The sequence below is a fragment of the Alexandromys fortis genome, unplaced genomic scaffold (assembly GCF_014885135.2).
Source record: "Alexandromys fortis isolate MF-2015 unplaced genomic scaffold, M_Fortis_MF-2015_v1.1 scaffold_146, whole genome shotgun sequence".
Lineage (NCBI taxonomy): Eukaryota > Metazoa > Chordata > Mammalia > Rodentia > Cricetidae > Alexandromys > Alexandromys fortis.
The window spans coordinates 1651434-1674136 of record NW_026068042.1 but is presented as its reverse complement, the minus strand read 5'-3'; the positions used below and the strand labels follow the sequence as shown (position 1 = coordinate 1674136).

The 22703-nt window shown below is 49.9% G+C and overlaps 1 protein-coding gene across 2 annotated transcripts in view; it reads left to right on the top strand.

Moving 5' to 3' along the window:
* Positions 1-22703, top strand: part of Rgs10 (regulator of G protein signaling 10) — a 37578-nt gene that overhangs the window by 8306 nt on the left and 6569 nt on the right. For both annotated transcript variants that reach the window (XM_050166072.1, XM_050166073.1), the window contains exons 2-4: positions 6660-6778; positions 7991-8077; positions 17716-17859. In XM_050166072.1, coding sequence (XP_050022029.1) covers positions 6660-6778; positions 7991-8077; positions 17716-17859 — 350 coding nt within the window. The remainder of the gene's footprint in view (positions 1-6659; positions 6779-7990; positions 8078-17715; positions 17860-22703) is intronic.

Genomic DNA, 22703 nt, shown 5'->3' with positions numbered 1-22703 from the left:
GAGGAGGAGGAGGAGGAGGAGGAGGAGGAGGAGGAGGAGAAGGAGAAGGAGAAGGAGAAGAAGAAGAAGAAGAAGAAGAAGAAGAAGAAGAAGAAGAAGAAGAAGAAGAAGAAGAAGAAGAAGAAGAAGAAGAAGAAGAAGAAGAAGCCAGTGTAGTTTGCTATTGTAATCCCAGTCCTGGGGAGGGGGGCGGAGACAAGAGGATCCCTTGAGTTTATGGTCAGCTAGTCTGGCAGAACCAGCCAGGTCTGGGTAAAAGTGAGAAACTCAGACTCAAAAAGCAAGGTGGAGAGTGGCTGACACTGACACTGGAGATGGATCTCTGGCGAGTGCACAGCACACACACACACACACACACACACACACAGGCACGTATGCACGCATCCACCCATATGAATGAGAGAGTACCTGAATTTTGAGGATTTTAGGACAAGGTTTGGGCGGCTGTGAAATCTTGGTGTTGCTTGACTTTCTTCTGTTTTTATTGTCATTATTAGTATCGGTCATTGTAGTATTATGAGAGGGTCTCCCCACATAGCCATGGCTGGTCTGGACCTCCCTATGTGGGTCAGCCTGGCCTGGAACGTCCAGAGATCCTCCTGCCACTGCCTCCAAGTGTCAGGTTCCAGACATGTGCCACCATGTTCTTAAGCTTAGAAGTAAGCTTGCTTGCTTTTGAGAAAAGCTGTTCTTTCTCTTGTGTGTTACGAGGTGAAATAGCATATTTAAAGTGAACTGAGATAGCGTAGGATCCCATCTCAGTCTATACCAAAACGTAGATTAAGTCTTCTGAGCAGGGACACTGAGTCAAAGAACTACAGTGACTTCAGGGTGTCTTTACGGGTGACACCAGATGGAGCGGGCTGGTGATCTGTCCTACGGGAGCCTGGGGGTGATGGCTTGCCGTGATCTGGGTGCAGTTTGATTCTGTCTCAAAGTTCCTGTCTTGAAGTCCAGTTCCCATTGTGAGGTCTTAGGAAAGTGGAAGGAACGTTACCCAGATGTGCTGTTTAGACCTGGGGCCTCTGGGAGCTGAATCCATGAGCCAAAACAAACCTCCTGTTTTTATAAAACCTCAGGCATGTTGTTACAGAAATGAAAAGATAGACAAAATATAGATGCCATTAAGTGAGTTGTGTTTGCAGATGTTGGAGATCTGTTGTAACAACAACAAAAATCTTTATCTGACCTGAAAGTCAGGATTATAGGCATGGACCTATAATCCTAGTTCCTCAAGAGGCTGAGGAGGGATAACTGCCAAGCTCAGTACCTATCTGGGCTACAGAGTGAGTTCAAGGGCAACCCGGGCAACCGTTTCTCTGAAGGAAGAAGAAGAGAGGGAGGGGGAGGAGTGGGGAGGGAGAGGTGGTGGGTGGGAACACAGTTTAGTGGTAGAACACTTGCCTGGCATGTGCGAGGTCCTGGAGTCAATCCCCGGTATTGAAAAACAAACAACAAAACCCCTTAAAGTCTATCTGAAGTCCTGGAAAAGATCCAAACCAATATCCAAGGAAAGTGAAAACACATGACAGGAGCTGGGAGAAGAAGCCTGTGGGAAAGTTCCAGTGGCAGAGGTGGACCAGAGGGAAGGCGTTCTTGTAGTTAAGAGAACTGAAGTCCTAACGAGGCTCAGCAGCTAAGAGCGCAGACCGTTCTGGGAGGACTTGAGTTTGGTTCTCAGCCTGCCTGTCCGTCAGCTCACAACCACCGGGAACTCCAGCTCTGGTGCCCTCTTCTGGCCTCCTTGGGCACTGCACTCATGTGCGCATACGCCTCCCATACATACACATAATTAAACACACACGAAGTTCTGAAGTCAAAACACCAGGAACCAGGACTTTTGAGAATACCTTTCTAAGTGTCTCCTCACACCACCCAGTATTATTGTTATGTCTTGACGCGAGGAAGATGAGAGTCCTGGAGCTTACCTGTGAGAGGCTACCGTTCCCTGTGTTCCAAGGACTCTGGAGTCATATGGAAGCAGTCCTGATGGGGATAGATAGGTCCCGCTGGTTCCATGTGGTGATTCTGTAAACGTGTCATCCAGGACAAGTTGTTTTCTTGCACGTCTGTTTCTAGTCTAAGGAGGAAGTCTGAATAGTGGACCTTGAGTTGTACACCTCTGTGTTTATGTGTGTGCGTGTGCACATGCATTCTGTGTATGTGTGCATGAGCACAACGTATGTGTGGAAGCCAGAGACTGATGTCATGTGTCTTCCTCCTTGTTATTTGGGGACATGGTTTCTCACTGAACTTGGGGTTCTGTGATTGGCTTTACTGCCTTGTGGGTAAGCCACCGAGTCCTCCTACCTCTGCCTCCCTAGCACTGGGCTTATATAGGTATTGCTGTATGTGGGTGCTAGGGTTTGGCCGCAGGTACCAAAGGGGCCACCTCACTTTTTGTTCAGCTAAAAGCTAATCCACAGACCTGGGGTAGCATCAGCAGTGAAGGGGTGTTGGCATTTCCCCAGCAGTAGGGCCAGCTTTCAGTGGCCAGAGAGCAACCCACCAAGTGCATTCACTTGCCAGAGGGCAGGGCGGTGAGCCCCCTAGCACAGTGCGGTTGAATGTTTAAGAGAGCACCAAGAATTATGGCATCATTTCAGGCCACAGCTGAAAACATGGAAGAGAACTTGTGGCGTCCCGAGGTTGCTCCTAGAACAGGGCTCGTGTCCTGCTGTTTATTTGCTCATGAGGATCTGCCAGGGCAGTGGAGTCAACACTCAAGCCGTGTTCTCGAGGCAGAAGACAGAAGGCAGGCGACCGTGATGCTTGGCGGAATGAGCCTGCTTCAGGAAACTGCTTATAATGATGATTAAAAATCTGATATGTGGGGAGAAACTGCGTCCAGAGTTTGTCATTCCGTGACGGATAGGAGCCAGGAACTCATTTCTTACCTACGTGCTAGAGAGAGTCCCTTCGGGAAGTCAGCAGGGTGTTTGGTAGGTGTTCTGGGGAACTGGCTTTGATGGGGAGAGGAACGAGGCTGCCACAAATAATTTCTCACACTATTATGAGTATCTGTCATGACGGCAAGCATCGGCACACTGTCTGATGCTGTTTTCTAGGGGTGCAGGAGATGGAGCCCCAGAAAATTAAGAGGTTAAGGTGTGGAGCTTCGTGTGGTGTTCAGACAGGCAACTCCAGCCCTGGAAAGACCAAGGCAGAAGTCTGTGAGTTCCAGGCTAGTATAGGCTACATAGTGGGACCCTCTCTCAAAATGCCAGGCAAAATCAAGTTTAGGATGTGTTGTTTTGCACCCTAAACGAATAGCAGCTGTCAACTAGTAAGTCTAGTGTTCTCTGTGTGTGTGTGTGCACGTGTGTGTGTGTGCAGATATGCATGTAAGTGTATGTACATATGTGTTGAAGCCAGTGGACAACTTTGAGTGTTGTTCCTCCACTTTGTTATTGAGGCAGAGTCTCTCAGTGGCCTGGGGCTCACATATGGGTGCTGGGAATCGAACCCTGGTCCTCACACTTGTACGGGAGGCACTTCACCAGCCAAGCCAACTCTTTGGGCCCAAGTTTAGAGTATTCTGATATGAATTTTCTTAAAAAAGCATTTCAGCTATTTTTAGCGATTAATAAGGTATAAGATTTTTTTTTTCAATCATGCTTTAAAAGTAATTTACTTTGCTGGTCTCTTAATTGACACTTTACTTTCTCCTAGACTCCTAGATTCAAGTTGTTTTATTTTTTTTTCTAATATAACCTTGTCTCTAGTGTTGTGCTAGCTGTGAACACAGTTCCCCGGTAGCTTGTTCTTTCCAGAAAGGGGAGAAAGGGACAGAGTGCTGCTCTCAGGTGCACTTCCTATTTTTTGTCCGCCCAACGGAGACATAATAATTCTTTTTTTTTTTGTAATTAAACTTATTTTATTTAGGGATTTTTCTTTTTTATTGATTTTTATTGAGCTCTATATTTTTCTCTGCTTCCCTCCCTGCCTCTCCCTCCCTTCAACTCTCTCCCATGGTCCCCATGCTTCCGATTTACTCAGGAGATCTTGTCTTTTTCTACTTACCATGTAGATTAGATCCATGTATATCTCTCCTAGGGTCCTTATTGTTGTCTAAGTTCTCTGGGATTGTGATTTGTAGGCTGTTTTTCTTTGCTTTATGTTTAAAAAACACTTATGAGTGTATATGATAATTGTCTTTATGGGGCTGAATTACCTCACTCAAAGTGATGTTTTCTAGATCCATCTATTTGCCTGCAAATTTCAAGGTGTTATTTTTTTCCGCTGTGTAGTACTCCATTGTATAAATATACCACATTTACCTTATCAGTTCTTGGGTCGAGGGGCATTTAGGTTGTTTCCAGGTTCTGGCAATGACAAACACTGTTGCTATGAACATAGTTGAGCACATGTCCTTGTGGCACGATTGAGCATCCTTTGGATATATACCCAAAAGTGGTATTACTGGGTCTTGAGGAAGGTTGTTTCCTAATTTCCTGACAAATCGCCCCACTGATATCCAAAGGGGCTGTACCAGCTTGCACTCCCACCAGCAATGCAGAAGTGTTCCCTTTTCCCCATAACCTCTCCAGCATAAGTTGTCATCAGTGTTTTTGATCTTGGCCGTTCTTATAGGTGTAAGATGGAATCTCAGAGTTGTTTTGATTTGCATTTCTCGAACATTTCCTTAAGTGTCTTTCAGCCATTTTAGATTCCTCTGTTGAGAGTTCTCTGTTTAGGTCTGTATTCCATTTTTTTATTGGATTATTTGTTCTTTTGATGACCAATTTCTTGAGTTCTTTGTATATTTTGGAGATCAGACCTCTGTCTGATGTGGGGTTGGTGAAGACATTGTTCCATTCTGTAGGCTGTCATTTTTTCTTGTTGACCATGTTCTTTGCTTTACAGAAGCTTTTACAGTTTCAGGAGGTTCCATTTATTAATTGTTTCTCTCAATGTCTGTCCTACTGGGGTTATATTTAGGAAGTGATTCCCTGTGCCAATGAGTTCAAGTGTACTTCCCACTTTTTCTTCTATGAGGTTCAGTGTGACTGGCTTTATGGTAAGGTCTTTGATCCATTTGGACTTGGGTTTTATGCACAGTGGTATTTTCATTCTTCTATAGAGACATAATAATTCTATATATTTGGTAGGTATGGTGAGACATTTAAACCAATGTCGTATCAGGATCGGGTGAGGGTAGTTGTCGTATCTACCACTTCAGAGTCGCCTCATTCCTTTGTGTTGGGAACATGTAAAATCTTTCTGCCTGCTGCGGAGAACATATGCGGTCTTGAATCCCCAGATGACCTTGAGCTCAGAGGCTCCTCTGCAGTGCACGCACGAATTTTACCACAACCTTCTGTGTTTCAAGCCAGTCAAGCTGGGCTTTGAACTTGGACCCAACCAAAGTGCATGCTGGCAGATTTCCCATGATTCCCGTGATTCTAGGACTGAGCCAGGGCCATAGACGTGTTTTATGCATTGCTTCCTCCTTCAGCCGAGTGGCCCCAGTCTGATAGTCTGAGACCCTCTGTCACTCTTTCTTTGGTAAGAGGATGTTAAACGTCAACCCTGTTCATGTAAAATGTTCCACGTAGTCACCCATTCACCCTGTGCACCACCAGGTTAGGGGGCTGCCTCGGGGTCCGTGATAGGTCATTCATTCATTCATTCATGACAGCGACTCATATTTCTCAAAACGGCTTTGAACTCACGATGGGGCCAAGGATGACTGAACTCCTGATCTCTGTACCTCCCCAGGGCTAGGATCCCAGGCAGGTGCTACCATGGCTGCTTTGTGTAGCTAAGGAAGGAACGTGTGAGTGCGGGGCAAGCATTCTCCCAACTGCGCCACATCCCCAGCTATGTTTTTAGCGATATGACATATTTTTTTGAAAAGAAACTAAACGGAACTAATGCAGAGCCCTTCGCGATGAACTCAACATTAGAACTTTAAATAAAAACTGGTGAAGTATGATGCAAAACTATGCTTGGGGTCCAGATGAAAGGAAACATGGGGACTGTTGCTGCGTTATTTAAAATGTTGGCATTTGCTTATCATGGATTTTCTTTGTTCTGGGACTCGGGATAGAGCCTGGGACCCTGCACATGCTAGGCAGGCTTTCTACCCCACACATACATACCTAGACCCATTCTGGATTCTCTGAGCATTAATTTTGAATTAAAAAAATGCATGAAGATGTTTATCTTGATGCCTGCGTCTCTTGACACCTCTGGGTGTGATCGTCCTCACCCTGTCCCTGCTTCACACTCTTCCTTATGTACCACGGAAGAAACACGCTGCTGTATTGGAGCTTTCAGATCCATGGAGTCACCATACTGCAAAAGGGGAGAGGAAGGAATCGATGCTGGGTCACGGGTCCGTGGGTGGTGGGTTGCAGACAGATGCAAGGGCCAGTGGACAGACAAACCGGGATGTCACAGGATGTAACAGAAATGGCAAGTCCCTTGCTCTGAGCCTCATTTTTTTTTTTTTGTCTTAACCTTTTTTCCCTGAACCACAGAGGGAATAGTGGTCCCACCTACCTCCGTAGAGTCTTCTGTGACTGTCTCTAGCACACGCTGGTTTGGTGACAGCGGTGGTGACCTGCAGTACAGATTGACCGTGATAGCCTCACGTGCGCCGTCTGCACCGGACACTCTTTGGGTGGTGACCTTGTCTGAACCGTGTCTCGTAGATATCCATGATGGTGACGGGAGCTCCAGCAGCAGCCACCAAGGCCTCAAGAGTACGGCCAAGTGGGCAACCTCCTTGGAGAATCTTCTGGAAGACCCAGAAGGCGTGAAGAGATTCAGGGTTTGTCTTTTCATTGTTCGTTGGAACTGACGCAATAGGAGAAACTTAGATGTGCGTATGATGGGGGTGGGGGCACAGGGACCAGGACAATGGTTATCACTGTCTGCTCCAGCTAGAGACTAAGAACTGCTCATCTTTCATGACCACCTTGGACTTCCAAAGGGACGTGAAGCCTGTCTCTGGTTTTCATATATCAGGAGTGGGGAGAGTGGAGTGGTAGGGGAGGATGCTCTACCAGTGTGGGTTCTGGAAGGATTACCAGGACTGGCAGGGATGATCTGGGTTTCTCGGGCATGAAGGTTCGTTCTTTCCAGTCTCAGAGCCTCTCTGGATGCATCAGTACTGGTGAGAGAGGCTGGGTGGTAGCTGACAAAATGAAACAGGGGGAGGGAATCTCCCAAAGGAGGGCTATAATGGACAGGGAAAGGCTGATGGACAGGGAAGGGCTGATGATGGACAGGAAGGGCTGGTGATTGACAGAAAGGGCTGATGGACAGGGAAGGAGTGATGGACAGGGAAGGGCTGATGGATAGGAAGGACTGATGCTGTCAAGAAATAACTTTCCCTGCCACTATGACTGCTGCTGTCCTTTGGAAGGTCACATGTGAATTCCAGTACTGACCCTTGCTAACTTGGCTTTTTAAGTGAAGGGCCGAGATGCCTCTGGTCTCCGTGGAGCTCCTGGGGCAGGGAGGAGAACTGTAAGCATCATCTAAATGCCAGGGAGGTTTGGATGCAGCCACAACTGACCATGTGCTGACTTGACCAGCAGTCCCAGGACAGTGCACCTCCAACTTCAAATGGTCTCCATCACTGTGATTTGGACAGGCTTAATATGTTTCCTTTTCTTTTGTTTAAAAAAAAAAAAGGGCCTGGCTCTGGAGGAATGCACTTTGTTTAAACAGTGTCTGGAAGGGCCGATATATCTTCCACTTTAATTTACTTTTTGGTAATTTATTGTCGGCTGAGAAACGCGAATAGGTTCCCCGCTTCGTTTCCATTCCGCCTTGCAGTGTCAAAACCATTAAGGTGAAAGGCGTAAGGAATTCAACATTAAACACGTTCTTTGTTTTTCCGGGTGGAGTTTTTTTTTTCGAGGGATGATTAAACCAGGCTCCTCTGTCCGCTTTTGCCTTGTCATCTTCTAAAGGAAACTCGGGTTTTCTCAGCGCCGAGCACCGTATGATTCCCTTCCCCCTTCTTTATCCATAGGAATTTTTGAAAAAGGAATTCAGTGAAGAAAATGTCTTGTTTTGGCTAGCGTGTGAAGATTTCAAGAAAATGGAGGACAAGAATCAGGTACCTTCTGCCCCTCTGCTTTTGCCATGAGCTTTCCCTCCTGATATGGTCACAGCCGCCTGTTGCCTCGATTTGGGAACTACCCAGACTGTCCTGATTCATACTAGATCCGAGGGACGATTTCAGCTCCCCAACTGGTGCCTAGGGCTGACCAGATATTAGTAATTTTTTTTTTTAAGAAACGTTAACCAATTCTAAAGAGAACTGTTTGAGCAGGCCAATATTCAAAGTAGATGTAAACATTTGTCCTTCTGTCGATGGTTTCCGCCATGAATAAGTCATGAGTGTGCTCCCCAAGGTGACGCTGGTGTTGTCAGAGCCCAGCAATGGATTAGTAGACGAGTGGCCGTTCATCAGGTAGATCCCGTCTGTGATTGTGTGTGACCCTCCGGTAGCCGGCAGGCATTCTGTGTAGGAAGTTTCTGACTTCTCCCAGGTGTTGGTCTTTTGTCAGGGTGGCCTTTAGGTCCCGTGCAACTCGCGAAGGATGGATGTGAGACCGGTGGCCAGGTGGGGATCTGAAGTTACTTCTCTGTCTTTCTAAAGGGCTACTAAAGGCAGTAAGTCCCGTGAAAGAGTCTGGATTCTCGGCAAGGCTGTTGGAAGTGAGGGGCCGGGGCCAGCAGAGGATGTCCCGTCCTGCTTCCAATGCCTGCACTGTTCACTAGGGGTCTAAGGGCTGTGCTTCCCTGTCTCCTTTGTCTCCTGTTCGCTGCTGGGAGTGCTCCGGGCCTCAGCTTGACGACCCTTGTTCTTCTGTCTCTGAGACCTGGAGGACCCTTCTTCTCATAGAGACTTCTCCCACGATTGGACATTTGGATTCTTTGTTGCCTTCTAGTGCTGGGGATTTAATCTAGGATATGGTCCATGTTGGGCAAGAACCTTACTACCGAGACGTATGACCAGCCCTTGTACTGTCTTTTGAGACAGTAGCGCACTAGGTTGTCCAGGTTGGCCTTGAACTCACTCCTGACAGGCCACGGCATCTGAGTAGCTATGATTACAGGCCTGTGCCTGTCATTCTAAAGAGAAACCATCTAATTTGTTGATATTGGAACTAATTTTAGTTTATAAAGTTTATAACCTCACTGTCTTAGTTACTGCTCTATTGCTGTGAAGAGACACCATGACCAAGGCAACTTAGACCAGAAAAGCATTTAACTGGGAGGGGTGGGGTAGCTTGCAGTTTCAGAGGGTTAGTACGTGATCATCATATGAGAAGCACGGTAGCATGAAGGCAGGCAGGCATGGAGCTGGATCAGTAGCTGAGAATTTACATCCTGGTCCATAGGTGGAAGGCACATGCAAGTATGCTTGCGCAGAGAGAGAGAGAGAGAGAGAGAGAGAGAGAGAGAGAGAGTCTGCGTCCAGTGTGTGGGCAGAGGCAGTGTGCCGTTTGGTTACCATGGGCTTTTGAAATCCCCCAGTAACACACTTCCTGCAACAAGGACACACCTCCTAATCCTTCTCAAACCGTTCCCCAGCTGGGAACTAGACATTCAAGCAGATGCACCTAAGAAGGCCAATCTCATTCAATCCACCGCACTCGCCCTCCAGATAGAACGCCTCTCCAGACAGCTGTAGCTTATAGGATGCCAGGTCTGGAGGTTCTGTCTCTAGAAGCTAGACTCTCCAGGGCCAGTAGCCGTGAACTGTTTGCAAACAACAGCCTGGAAGATGCACCACTTCCAAGGCTCTCTTCCCAGGAGGGAGCGGCTGGTGGCCTTCCTCTTTAGGATGGGTGAGAAGTGATTCAGAGGTGGGTTCCTCTGGCTTGAGTCTGCCAAGCTGGCCTGGCTCTGTGAGGAATGACTGTGGCTTCTGTCTGTGTCATTCATTCTGCCGTTTCTTCCCCCAGAACATCCTGGTGGGAGAAGGGACTTAGCGAGGAAGTGGGAAGTGGCACCAGCATTGGAAAGCTGGCTTCAGGGTTGAGGTCCCCTGGGAAGGAACACACACCATTCTTCTCTGTCCCCAGCGCTGAAGACAGCCCTGGGAGAAGCCCAGCTGTCTGCTGGCCTTGTGCATCTGGTGTCACTAGCATCGCGCTCTGAGCATCTAACTGAGTCGGGTGGCCTTGAAGACTTCAGGCGTGGGGAGGACCACAGAGAACAGATCTATCCTTGTGGCCCAGACAGGAAGCCAAGGCCCTGAGTAGAGCTGGGTTCAAGCAGTGCTCAGGAGCCAGCCAGCCATCCCCCTGCACACCTGCCCTGTGTGTGTCTGTTCTTATGGAGTGCCCAGTCATTGCAGAGCGCCTGCTCAGTGCCAGGCATCGTGAAAAGCCGTGGAGAGAGACATCCACCTCGTGAACAAAGCAGGGAAGCGTCTTTCAAAGCTCTGCAAGTGTGATGTTTGTAGAGGCGGGAAGTGTGAGGCCTAAGGACACTTGGGCAGTGGAGTCCCCAAGGTCTACTAGGAAGTGAGTTGTAGCCTGAACCCTGCAATGGTGGCCGAGGAGAGGGAACTAGTGACTCTAGGAGCAGGAACAACCGGTGGGAAGATCAGCTCAGGGGTGGGAGGGTCCCGTTTGCCAGGTGGAGCCGCTCCGGGGCTGTGTTTGAAGCTAAGGGTAGGTGTAGTCAAATCTAGGAATGTGGGCACATGACACGAAGGGGACCTCATGCCGTGGCCTTGGAAAGTCCCTACAGGACCTTAATGTTGTGTGTGGCAGCTGTAGGACTGGGTGGCGCTGTTCTGTTACATACTGTGGAAATAGACTCAGCAGCCCTTCTCTTCACCCCCAAGCCCAGCGCCTATCACGGGGCTCCGGAAGGCTTGAGTCCCTACGATTGGAACATTCGCGGTGATAGGAGTGCTGCGTTGCTCCCCCCTCTGCCCAAGGAACCAAGATGCTTGTCTCAAACTTTCCTTTGGAGCCTCTCAAGCCAGGCCTCCATCGTCTGCATCTCTCAGCAACCCCCGTCTTCCAAGCTCCCACAGAATAGCTCACCAAGCTTTGGAGGCCCAGTGGCTTTTCTAGCCCAAAGTTCCAAGGTCCTTCTACAATCCCCCCCCAGAACTCCATGGTCAGGGCGGTGGTAGCAATACCTCACTCCTGCTACCGATTTCTGTGCTGGTTAGGGTTACTATCGCTGGGATGAAGCTAAGCGACTTGGAGGGGAAAGGCTTTCGTTGGCTTACACTTCCACATCAAAGTCCATCACTGAAGGGAGTCAGGGCAGCAGCTCAAACAGGGCAGGACCCCTGGAGGCAGGAGCTGATGCAGAGGCTGTGAAGGAATGCCCCTCACTGGCTTGTTCATCATGGCTTGCTCAGCTGGCTTGCTTATAGGACCCAGGACCACCAGCCCAGGGTTTGCACCACCCACAACGGTGGCTTATTGATAGCTCAGTCTTACGGAGGTATTTTGTCAGCGGAGACCCTCTCCTCGCAGATGACTCTAGCTTGCTTGACATAAAACTAGCCAGCATAATGGGAAAAGTGGAGTCACTGGTGACACGGCATGTCTGGGTCTTGGTCTGGGCGACAGCGTCGAGCCTTCACACGCTCCCATTCGCAGATGCAGGGGTGTGATTTGGGAGGCCAGCGGCAGCCCATCTTAGGCTACCTCACGTGTTGCATCAGCGCATAGAACCAACCTCTGGCTCCCCGCCCACAGGCTCGCCTGGGTCCTGCTGCTGGGGAGGCAAAACCAGGCAATCAGCTCCGAGATACTGGTTTTGAGGAGTGTAGGAAGAGGCAGGCCCCGCAGAAGGCACCTAACCGAATTTCACAATCAGACTTACCACATCTGCCCCAGAGGGAGCGTGGGAGGCTTTAATCTCTCTCTGCAGTCAATTGAGGCAGCTGCGAGCTTGACGCAAATCAGGCTGTCAAACCTCTTCCAGTTTAAGGACAACTTTGTTGATTTGGTTTTCTCTTTCTGTTTGCGTGTTTGCATGTGCATGCGTGTATGTATGTGTGTGTGCGTGTGTGTGTGCATGTGTGCCTAAGTGTTTTGTATGTGTGTGGGCACACATGTGGGTGCTCATGTACATGTGAGAACATGCATGTGAAGGCGTGAAGTTGATGTGAAGAATCATCATCCTCCGTCACCCTTCCACTTAGTCGTCGACACAGAACCCGGAGCTTGTTCTTACGGCTGGTCTCACTAGCCAGCTCGCACTGACTCTTCCCCAGGCTGAGATTGCAGGGAAAGCCACCATATGAAAGTTCCAGGGATCCAAATTCTGGTGCTCACACTTGTGTGGCAAGGGCTTCCCCGCCTCTCCTCTCCTCGGTGGGTATCTCACACTCTCTCATCCTGAGCATCTTGTACCATTCACTTCTCCACCTTTTGTAGCCTGTCTTTCCCCCCTCTCATGCTCATCAGTGCAGGTATCTTTGTGTTTCTTCCTCTCCATGATATCCAAACACCTACACCCGTGCCAGGCATGCAATGTGGTCCTCCCTCCCCGTGGGATGAAAGTGTGCCCTCCCCGGCCATGACAATGGGCTTGGAATACATTCTAGTCTACTGAGACTTTCATTCTTAGGTGCCTGGAAGAGTGGAACATCCCATGTCTTGATTGTCTTTCCTGGTCTGTGTTCCACTGTGACCCGGCAGACCACTGGGCCAGCAGGGCCATGGCTGAGGGAGGTCCGACATTGCAGGTGTCAAGGGAAGGCTGGGGACTTTGGGAAACGGGGGAAAGTGACACTTCTCATCTCCTGTTCACATGTATCTGTAGTCCGCAGCTTCCATTGCTCTGTGGTTTATTCTCTCAGGTGAGTCAGCCCGTGATGTACGGCTAACTTCTAGGGCAATTCAGCATCACACCTTACAAAACCACAGAGATGGGGCTGGAGAGATGGTGCAGCAGTTCAGAGCCCAGGCTAGTCTCCCAGAGGACCAGGGATTGGTTCCCAGCACCCACGCCAGCTGGCTCACAACCTCCTGTAACTCCAACACAAACATGTGCACAAACCCCATAATATACAGATAATTAAAAATGGAAATAAATCTTTAAAGAGAACTCCAGAGAAAGCTCCAACAAGGCATTCATTTTTGGCTAAGCCTGAGTTCATTTGTTCTTTCATTCATTCACTCATTCATTCATTCATCCGTCAGCTCTCTTATACACTGAGCCTGTTTACTACGTGGCAAGTATTGAAAAGTACTTGACCTTGTACAGACCATATCGAGAATGGCGCGGGGAGGTAGAGTAGGGACCGGTTTCCAGTGTTCACAGCTCTAAGAGCTGGGTCAACCTTTGTGCCAGCATTTAAATATGACAGTCCCTTATATTTTAATAGTATTTCAAAGCTTACAGTTATGGGAGTCGATGGTATTATTATTATTATTTTGATATATTTTAACACTACAACTTGGGAGACTGTTGGGCTGCGTGGTGGAGCATGTAGTTAGAGCCTCCAGGGCAGGACTCGAGTTTAGGGAGGGGCTAGGAGGGCACCGGACCCGGTAAAGGAGAAAGACAGGGTCTGCGGATCCTGAGAGAACTGGGCTCCTCTGGTGAGGGAGAAGGGTGAAGGAAGAAGGCAGGCAAGGCACACAGGACTGGAGCCAGAGAGGCACCCAGAGGACTCTGGAAGGGCTTAGCGACTGGGAAGCTGCACAATCCCCCGGGCATTATGGTTGGAGGTGCAGGATTCAGCTGAGAAAGGTGGAAGAGTGGATGGGGGAGCCACCGGAGGATGTGTCTCTCTGAGATGCATCTTGGAAATCGGGAGCGAGGAGGCTGTTTGCCACGGGGACGTGATGTAAAAGCTTTTAAGGTGGCAGAACATCAGGGTGTGCCCTAAGTGGGCATGGGGGTGGGGAACGGACCACACTGCACCCTCCTAAGTGCTGGGCAGCCCATTACTTCGCTGTTCTGAGCAGATGGGTGTCTGGGTCTGTGAGCGAAGTGAATAAGCTTCTCTTGAACCTGTATTGGTCGGGAGCAGGAATGGAGGGAGGGCTGACTTCCTACCCAGGGCTGCTGCAAACCAGGCATTATAGTACCTGAAGGCAAGGCCCTGGCTTGTGTCTGGAGGAGCTCACTTAGGTGCCAGAGACTGGCACATCTATTTCTTAGGACTGTGGTGTGGGTGACGGCTGGCCATGCCGGGTAGTGTCTTCACAGACCTAGAACCGACTCCATCAAGGGGCGTCTGTTCTTCTTACAGCAGCTAGAACAGGGTTAACACTGCTCTGGAAAAACCTACCAGAATAGCTCAAGTGACCAGTTCTCCTTTTCTGTCGAGTGTTCTCAGCCTGGACACCAGGCCTTCTTCCCGTGACCGGCCTGTGGTCAGCAGTCCCGGAGCTTCTCTTTTCGGTCGCACTTCCTATCCTCGCCCGGAGAGACTCCTGCTGCTGCTCACTCGTTCCGCTGCCCCCGCTGGGTCAGCACAGGGGCTCATCCTGCCCTCAGAGGCTGGGGAAGGGTGGCTGACGAGGGAGAGGGTTGGCTGAGGGCCAGGGTTTGGACATCTGCAGCCCTGGCACCTGCTTCCTCTCCCCTGGGCCACCTGCCCCCACATTAGCGTCTCAAGCTGCTCATTTGCCTGTCTCATTTTCAGAACCACTCAAGACAGCCTGCGTTCATGTGGGCCACGTGTGTGCATACACACATGACAGAGCGTTCACGTCTATGTGGATGGATGTCTCGCGGGTGGAGGGGGAGGGCTGCACACAGGCATGCAGTTTGCTCGTCTGGCTGACTGAAATTCTACTTTCATGAAGTAACTAAAACAGGAAGTGGGTTTCCAAAAATGTTCCCTTCTGACAAAATGGCGGTGGTGGGAGAGGCTCATGGCTCTGTGGGCCTTTGAGAGACGTGAAGTTCCAAACTGCTGGCTGCTCTGGACCTCCTCACGGTCCCCAGGCCTATCCTAGGAACAGTCATATTTATCTTAAGAGGCTCCTATGTCTTTGGGCTTGACATTAATTAATTGTTCCTGTAGTCAAGAAAGAACAGACGCAGGGCTTTGAGTGGTGACCCCACCTAGGCACTGTCCTGTAACAGCAGGGGTCTAGTCAGGCCTCAGCCTCCTGGGGTCTTCTGCCTCCTAGTCTCTGCCATAAAACAAGCTTATTTTCTCTGCTGTCAAGCTCTATTAATTGAAACCTTCCTAGGATTTTCCTAAGAGCAGAAGTTTTCAGAGCCCATTTTTCCCTTAGCCAAGCTCTGCAAGCATCCTCAGAGGCTGAGGGCCTCTCTGGGAGAAAAGTGTTTTCTTAGGGCCTCTGACCTCATCATCTCCTGCACAAACCACAGCTGTGCTCACCACGCTAAAGGCATCTCCCCGTTGCCTCGCTCCATGGGGTCAGAAGGGGCCCGAGACCTGAGGTTGACACAGTAACTGTCTCTGCTACTGGGAGGCAGGTGCACACAAATCTTCCTTTTCAAGTAAGGGAGCCTCTGGGGAAATTCTTGTGAGACTGCTGAGTCCGTTGCCCTGCCCGAGGCACTTTGAAGACAGGCTTAGTGTAGTTAGCACCTTCCATCAGGGAAGGTCACAGCCTGTCACGGTTCAGATGGCTTCTGCCATGGGGTATGTCACAGCCCTGGCACAGTTCTCAGTGCAATGAGACTACACGTGAGTGAATATCTTGCTGGCACTGTTGCTGGGACACCTCCGTGCTTTCCAGCAAGGCCGCACTAGGGACTCCTAGGCAGTGAGTGCCCGCTGCATTACTTACTCTTAGTGTTTGGTTACCTGAAGGGAAATACCCTCTTCCGGAAGACTGAGGAGCCATGCACCTGGAGAGCTCAGTGATTCTCATGGGACCTGAGTGGGCTTGAAGCTTGGAATTAGAGACAGTTCTGATATCACCTGTCCTGGCCCTGGTCCTCATCAGGACACCAGCATTAACAGGGAAAGAGACCAAGAGGTTAAGGGAAGGGAACCGGCCTAGTGTGTCTGCAGTACAGCAGGCACTGGCCGCGAGACATGCACGTGTGTGTGGTTTCACGGGACTTCGTCTGTCCTGGTGAAACACACATAATAAAAACTTCGTTTGAGTGTGGTCACAGTGCTGTGTAGAGACGCTGCCACTTGTGAGATCCAGATTCTCTCAACGCAACAGAAAATCCTTGTGACTGTCACACCTTTCTTCCGGGTGGTCAGAGTCTGGTCCAGGTGTCTCCAGCTTCTCAGGCAAGGAACTGAAAGAAAGGTGCGGAGAGATTGTAAAGTAGCAAGGAAACTACTCAACAGAGAAGCCATAGTACAGCTCAGAAAGACATGCTCCGTCAAGAGCTGCAGCAGACACCGCATGTGGTGCCACACACACCTTTAACCCCAGCACCCGGGAGGCAGAGGCAGGCGGATCTCTGTGAGTTTGATGCCAACCTGGTCTACAGAGTGAGTTCCAGAACAGCCAGGACTACAGAGGAAGACTCTGTCTTTAAAAAGAGACAGAGAGAGCCAGGCAGTGGTGTCGCATGCCTTTAACCCCAGCACTCGGGAGGTAGAGGTAGGCGGATCTCTGTGAGTTCCAAGCCAGCCTGGTCTACAGAGTGAGTTCCAGGACAGCCAGGACTGTTACACAGAGAAACCCCATCTCAAAATACTCAAAAAAAAAAAAAAAATTCAAATCTAATCTAAATTATGTGGGGGGGGGGGTGTCACATGAGTGAGAGCATACTCGGGGCCTCAGGTTATTGAATGGGATTACTATGTTGGGTCTAGAGGAAGCGCTGGTTACTAAGGGCTATGCTTTGGGTGGTTCTCTATTTTGATTGACATGTCTACGATACAACGTTTACTGTGCTTATCCCTTCCCATAATGCATCTGATCTGAATCATAAGCACACTCGGTTGAACAGAGTTATAAGATGGTAGACAGAGGATTCTCCCTAAAGCTTCACTTAGAGGACTCAGTTTGTCCTATTGCTCATCCACCCCAAACCGGTTCTGGACAGAATGGCCCCGACAATGCACCTGGTTGTGACTGGGGACTTGAATATGTTTGGTGGCTGTTGAGGAGAGGGGTGGGCTGTTTGTGTAGCCCAGCGCAGATGGGGGTCTTAGGTCAGTAGGTCCCTAGGTGCATTGTTAGGATAGCGGTACCTGCGCATATACACACGCAGGTGACAGCCCTAGGCTGCCAAGGCAGCGTTGGAAGAAGGATGTGTGCACAGCCCAAACTGCGTGAAGGCGCAGGTGCTTGTCCTCTTCACCTCCATTCCCGTTTCTTCCTCCTGCGATCCCCGAGCAGCTACTAATCTTTCTGTTTCTGGGGGTCCGCACATCCTAGGTTTTCCCATGAATGAGATTATGCAGCCTCTGTGTCTGCTTTTCTTCACGTAGCTCAGCCGTTCCAAGGTTCATTCAGGGCGGAACTCTGACTAGCGAGTGCTTCATTCCCCGTCGAGGCCGATTAAGGTTTCCATGAGCTCTGAGTTTGCGGTTCTCACGGGATGGTTTCGAGTCATGGTGGGGTCCCATGTTCAGTGTTTTTGAGTGATCAGTCTGGCAGTTTGGTTTCAGGAGACTTGGCTGCACATGTATTAGTAGGTATGGGGTAGGCTGGGCTGCTGTAGGCCCTCTCAGGGAGCTGGGCTCTGGAGCCGGCAATAGCTCCCAGCTGCAGCTCTTCCAGGGCCGGCCGGAGGGTGGAGCTGGCTTCAGGCCAGGAAAGGCTGTTCTGGTGGGTAACAGTCCAGCTCCTCTGTCTCCTCCAGATGCAGGAGAAGGCCAAGGAGATCTACATGACCTTCCTGTCCAACAAGGCTTCTTCACAAGTCAACGTGGAGGGACAGTCTCGGCTCAGTGAAAAGATTCTGGAAGAACCACACCCTCTGATGTTCCAGAAGCTCCAGGACCAGGTAAAGTGACCTCCTTGCCCGTGCCTTGCTCTGAAAAGCTATGTGTTCTCTCCAGGCCTGGGAGAATTCTTCAGGGAAATGCCACATTCCCTAGGAAGTACCTCATCCAGCTATGCAGGCCAAGGTTCCTGAGCCCTGATTGGTGAAGGTTGGGGAACCCTGGGTTGTGACTTTGGACCGTGTTGATTCCTGTGCTGTGCGCTGTTTGAACCACTGGGGTTCTCAGCCTTTCCTACCCAGATGGGATGAGGACTGGGTCTGTCTGAGGGACACAGGTTAAAGAAACGTGGCAGCCATTGAAGGGAGGGACAGTTAGGGAAGTCTCGAAAGAGCAGCGGGGAATCCGAGGCTGCTTTTGTACAAATGTCCCAATAACTCCCTTGCTGCTGGTGGCCCAGAGCTGGAAGTGACCTCTTGGTCATAATGACAATGGGAAAATTTTGCAGTACATTTATTCTTCTTAGAACCTGAAGAGATAAGTTTAAAAATGGACACGTCAAAGAGGCAAACTTAAGTTTTCTGGCAGGATTTCTTATGAGGAATATTCAGTAAATGTCACTAGAAAAAGGGATGCGACCTGAATTCAGAGCTGGATTTATAAATGTGTGTGCACGCGTGTCTGCAGTCTGCTGGGAAATGTGATATTCACACGGGGTCAGGGGTGTGCTTCTGCCAGGAAGGCAGATCGAGGCTGAGGGACCCATGCTGAAGAAGTTACATGGAACAGCTGTTGAAGGTAGAGAGAGAAGAGTCCAGAAACAGCCACGAGGATTTGAAGATTCAGGGAACCTGCAACTGTTCTTGTATAAATACACAAGCATCTTCCTTGCTGCCTGGCTGGAGGAGGCCACTCACATAGAGGCCCCCCAACGTGAACAAACCAGTCACATGAAGGGTGTGTTCAAACTGATGGTGGGTCCCACTCCCAGGGTTAGCTGTTCGGAAGCTATAGATCATACATGGTGTGGGACCACCTCCCCATGTTCCCAGGGGAAGCTGCTTTGCAGCTTTGAGGCTACACACAGTGGAGACTTCTCTCTGTGTGGGTTGAGCTTTTGCTTTTCGAGAGGGACTTTTTGATCACCTGGTACATAATGCCTAGAGCAGTGGTTCTCAGCCTGTGGGTCATGACCCCTTGGAGGGGGGTCACATATCCTGTGTATCAGATATTTACATTATGATTCACGACACCAGCAAAATTACAGTTATGAAGTAGCGACGAAATAAATTTGTGGTTGGGGGTCACCACAACATGAGGAACTGGATTAAAGGGCCACAGCGTTAGGAAGGCTGAGAACCACTGGCCTAGAGGATGTCCCAGCATCCAGGAGGCTTCATCTTTGCTCATCGTCTGATAGAAAACAAAACACCCGGCAGAAACCCAAGCAGAAGTGCTTTGAGAACAGTTTCCACCTGACACAGTGGGCAAGCATAGATTCCACGCAAATTCCGAACCGGATTTGGGTGTTGAAGGATCTCTGCCTGGGTCTCTGGAGAGGCTGAAATGGGCATAGATCTGGGAGAGAGAGGAAGACCGGGAAAGGCCGTTTTTGTGACTGTAGCCGCATGGGCACACTTGCCTGTCCTGGCCCTCAGGATCTTCTAAAGGGCTCTGCCAGGTGCTTTAAAATGCATCCGGTGTTGAGAGCTTGGCCAGCCCCTAGATTCTGGATTATCTGTGGCAATAGTGCCCACTCCCGCTGGGCCTCCCCGAGAGCTGTTGTCTCACTTGGCATGGATTCCCATCCGTTCTCCAAGTGTTCTCCTCGCTTTGTTGACAACAGAAGCGAGGCTCAAGGAGTTGTGTAGTCACTCAGACAGCAAAAGTTGCTAGAAGCTGATAGTCCATCCTCCTGCCTCCCAAAACCATGGCCGCTCTGCATCCCTCATAGCCGCCCCTGTCTTCCAGTTCAAGGGCAGTTTCTCTCTGCTTGGCAAGAGGCCCAGGATACCCTCAGGACAGAGGGAGTGCAGAGATCACGAGAACACAGGCAGTTGCTTTATGGGTGCTCCAGAGGCCAAGGTGGGAACGAGAGGAGAGAGGTTGGTGAGATTCTGCACAGCGGCCTGCACGTGGTGCCAAAGAAATAGAGCCAGCTGCTGGGACCTGCACCCAGCCCAGGCAAGTGTCTGCTGGGGGCCATGGCTGGTGCAGAGAGATGTGACAGAAAGGGTGGGTTTTTTTTTCTTTCTTGAATGACAGCATAGTTGTTATTCTGAGACATATTTTGGCCTCAAACTCAAACTTCATTTCTCTGCCACACAAATGCCGGGGTCACAGGTGTGTGTCTCCACACCTGGCTAAATGACAAAACTCTTAAAAATACTTCTTTATCTACCTGATAGTAAAAGGCACCTGGGAACTGAAATCTACTGAAGGCCCCCCCCGCCCCCGCCCCCACCATGATTTCACCCGGAGATAGCCACAAAGCAACATTCCATCTGAGATGCCCATCTTTCGTGTTCTATAAATAACACGTGCCACCACATTTGTTACCAGTGCGGTTCAAAGTCTGACTGTAAAGGAAGTGCTTTTATATCCTGTTGTGAAGGAGAGAGAGAGAGAGAGAGAGAGAGAGAGAGAGAGAGAGAGGAGGCTGGGAGAAAGTCGCAGCCATCCCACCCCTCAGTATTCCTGGAGTCTGGTTGCAGGAACCTTCCTGATCCCCACACCCCGTACCCAAGGTCTCCCTATCAAGCAGGGTTAGATGGTGTGTAATCTAAACACATCTTCCCACATGGTTTAAATCCGGTCCGATGTGGTACCGTGTCTGTAGTCACCTTCTGTTCCGTAGGGAATCGTGCCGGGAAAGGAGCACTTGGCACACATTCAGCTGCTGTTCTCCCGTGATGCCCAGCACTGCCTCCTTGTGCAGCATTTGCTGATTTCCGGGAGCTGGGGAGTGCTGGTGGCACCCGCTGGGAGCCTCTGTCAGGGGCCTAGACACAAAGGGTCTCAGTATCACCTACACTCCCACAAAGCTCCTCTAAGGACCTTGATTTCTTAAATGAGGGATGTTAAGTTAGAGGGAAATGTGATGGAGACCCCAAGATTTTCAAATGTTTCTATTTATTTATTATTTATTTGTTTATTTGGTTTTGGTGTGTACACTTGTGTATGTGTTGCACGTAGAGCCCAGAGGTCAATATTGAGTGTCTTCAATTGATTCCTACCTTAGTTTTTGAAAGAGTCTTTTTCCTTGGCATGGAGTTCACAGACTAGACTAGACTGGCCAGCCAGGGATAAAACCTGTCTTTGCTTTTCCAGTACTGGGATTACAGATGCGTGTCACCCTGCCCAAGTTTTAGGTGGGTGCTGGGAGACAGAATGCTTGTGTGCCCAGCACTTGGTTAACTGAGCCATCCCTGGTTCTAAGTTCAAGGTCTCAGCCTCAGTCACAGCTTTGGCTTCACCATGACCACTATGTGGCTAAGGCGAGCCTACCTGAATAGGCGGCCAACTTTTGCTTTCAGCCACTGTTACCAGAAAAGCTCCAGGTGGTCAACCACTCACTACGTGTCCTCGTTCCGCGGCTCTCGGGGAGGATGGTGGTGCCGCGTGACTTTCGTGGGAGCAAAAAGCTCAGCAAACCATCTCAAGCTCAGATTAGATGGCCCTGCATCCCTACACCTGAGGTCCTTTACCCAGGTCCTGCTAACCTACACCCAGGGAGCAGGCAGGCAATGATTTTGAATGTTAACCACCGCACTGTGATGCGGGGCCAGAACACACGGGGCCCATGTTCCCACACACCGCGGTATGGGCAGGCTTCTCTGTACTACAGGATGGTAACTTGATTGGTGAGCTAACGATGCTCACAAGACACCAAGCAGAAGCTAGCCATGGTCAGTCTATTGCGTGAAGAGTGCACTGTGCACGTCAGTGAGCATCTTAGTGGAGGGGAGAGAAGTGAAGGCTTAGCTCTTAATCTGAGAAAATCCCCTTTGGGATAAGGGGAGAGATGACTTCCGATTTTTTTTTTTAAATTTATTTATTAAATATTTCTGTCTCTTCCCCACCTCCGCCTCCCCTTTCCCTCCCCCTCCCCCAATCATGTCCCGCTCCCTCCCTCCCGTCCCGTGGGAAGTCCAAGGAAAACCCTCCTCTGTCCAGGTCTCGTAAGGTGAGCATCCAAACAGCCTAGGCTCCCACAAAGCCAATACATGCAATAGGATCAAAAACCCATTGCCATTGTTCTTGATGTCTCAGTAGTCCTCATTGTCCTCTATGTTCAGTGAGACCGGTTTTAACCCAGGCTTATTCAGACCCAGGTCAGCTGTGACTTCCGATTTAATTTATAAGTTTGGCTCATCTGTACGCCCAGTGGCGGCTGATCGGGAGAGGTGGAGGTTGTCCTGTGTGAAACGGGAAGGAAGGCCGCTTGGCTTCTTCCGTGACTGTGCTAAGAGCTATTTGTGATGCAAAGAAACCAGCTCCTTTCCATTCACAAGGACCAAGATAAATGCAGAGAAGGAAACTCAACAGCCAAGAAATGGGCTTCAGGTGTCTCCTGGGGGTCTCTTGGTCCCTGGAGAGGCCAGAGTCCTGCAAGGCAGCAAATGATCCTGGGGCTGTGGGTTATTGGGGGGATTCTGAAATTTGGCTTTTTTTTCTCTTAATCAGGTAGGTTGGTTGCACTAAGTTCGATCTTGAAGGCCGGTCCGCTTGGCCCTGATGCCCAGCCCTGGCTGTCCTGCCCGTCCTGTCTGGACTAGAGAGTGCAGATGGTCCACTGTGGCCTTAGCTTCATAACCGTGGACCAATTATTGGTCCTTGGCCTGGTGCCGGCCCTCCTCCCCATCCCTGTCTCAGGTCATCACTTCCTGGATGTTGGACTCAGTCA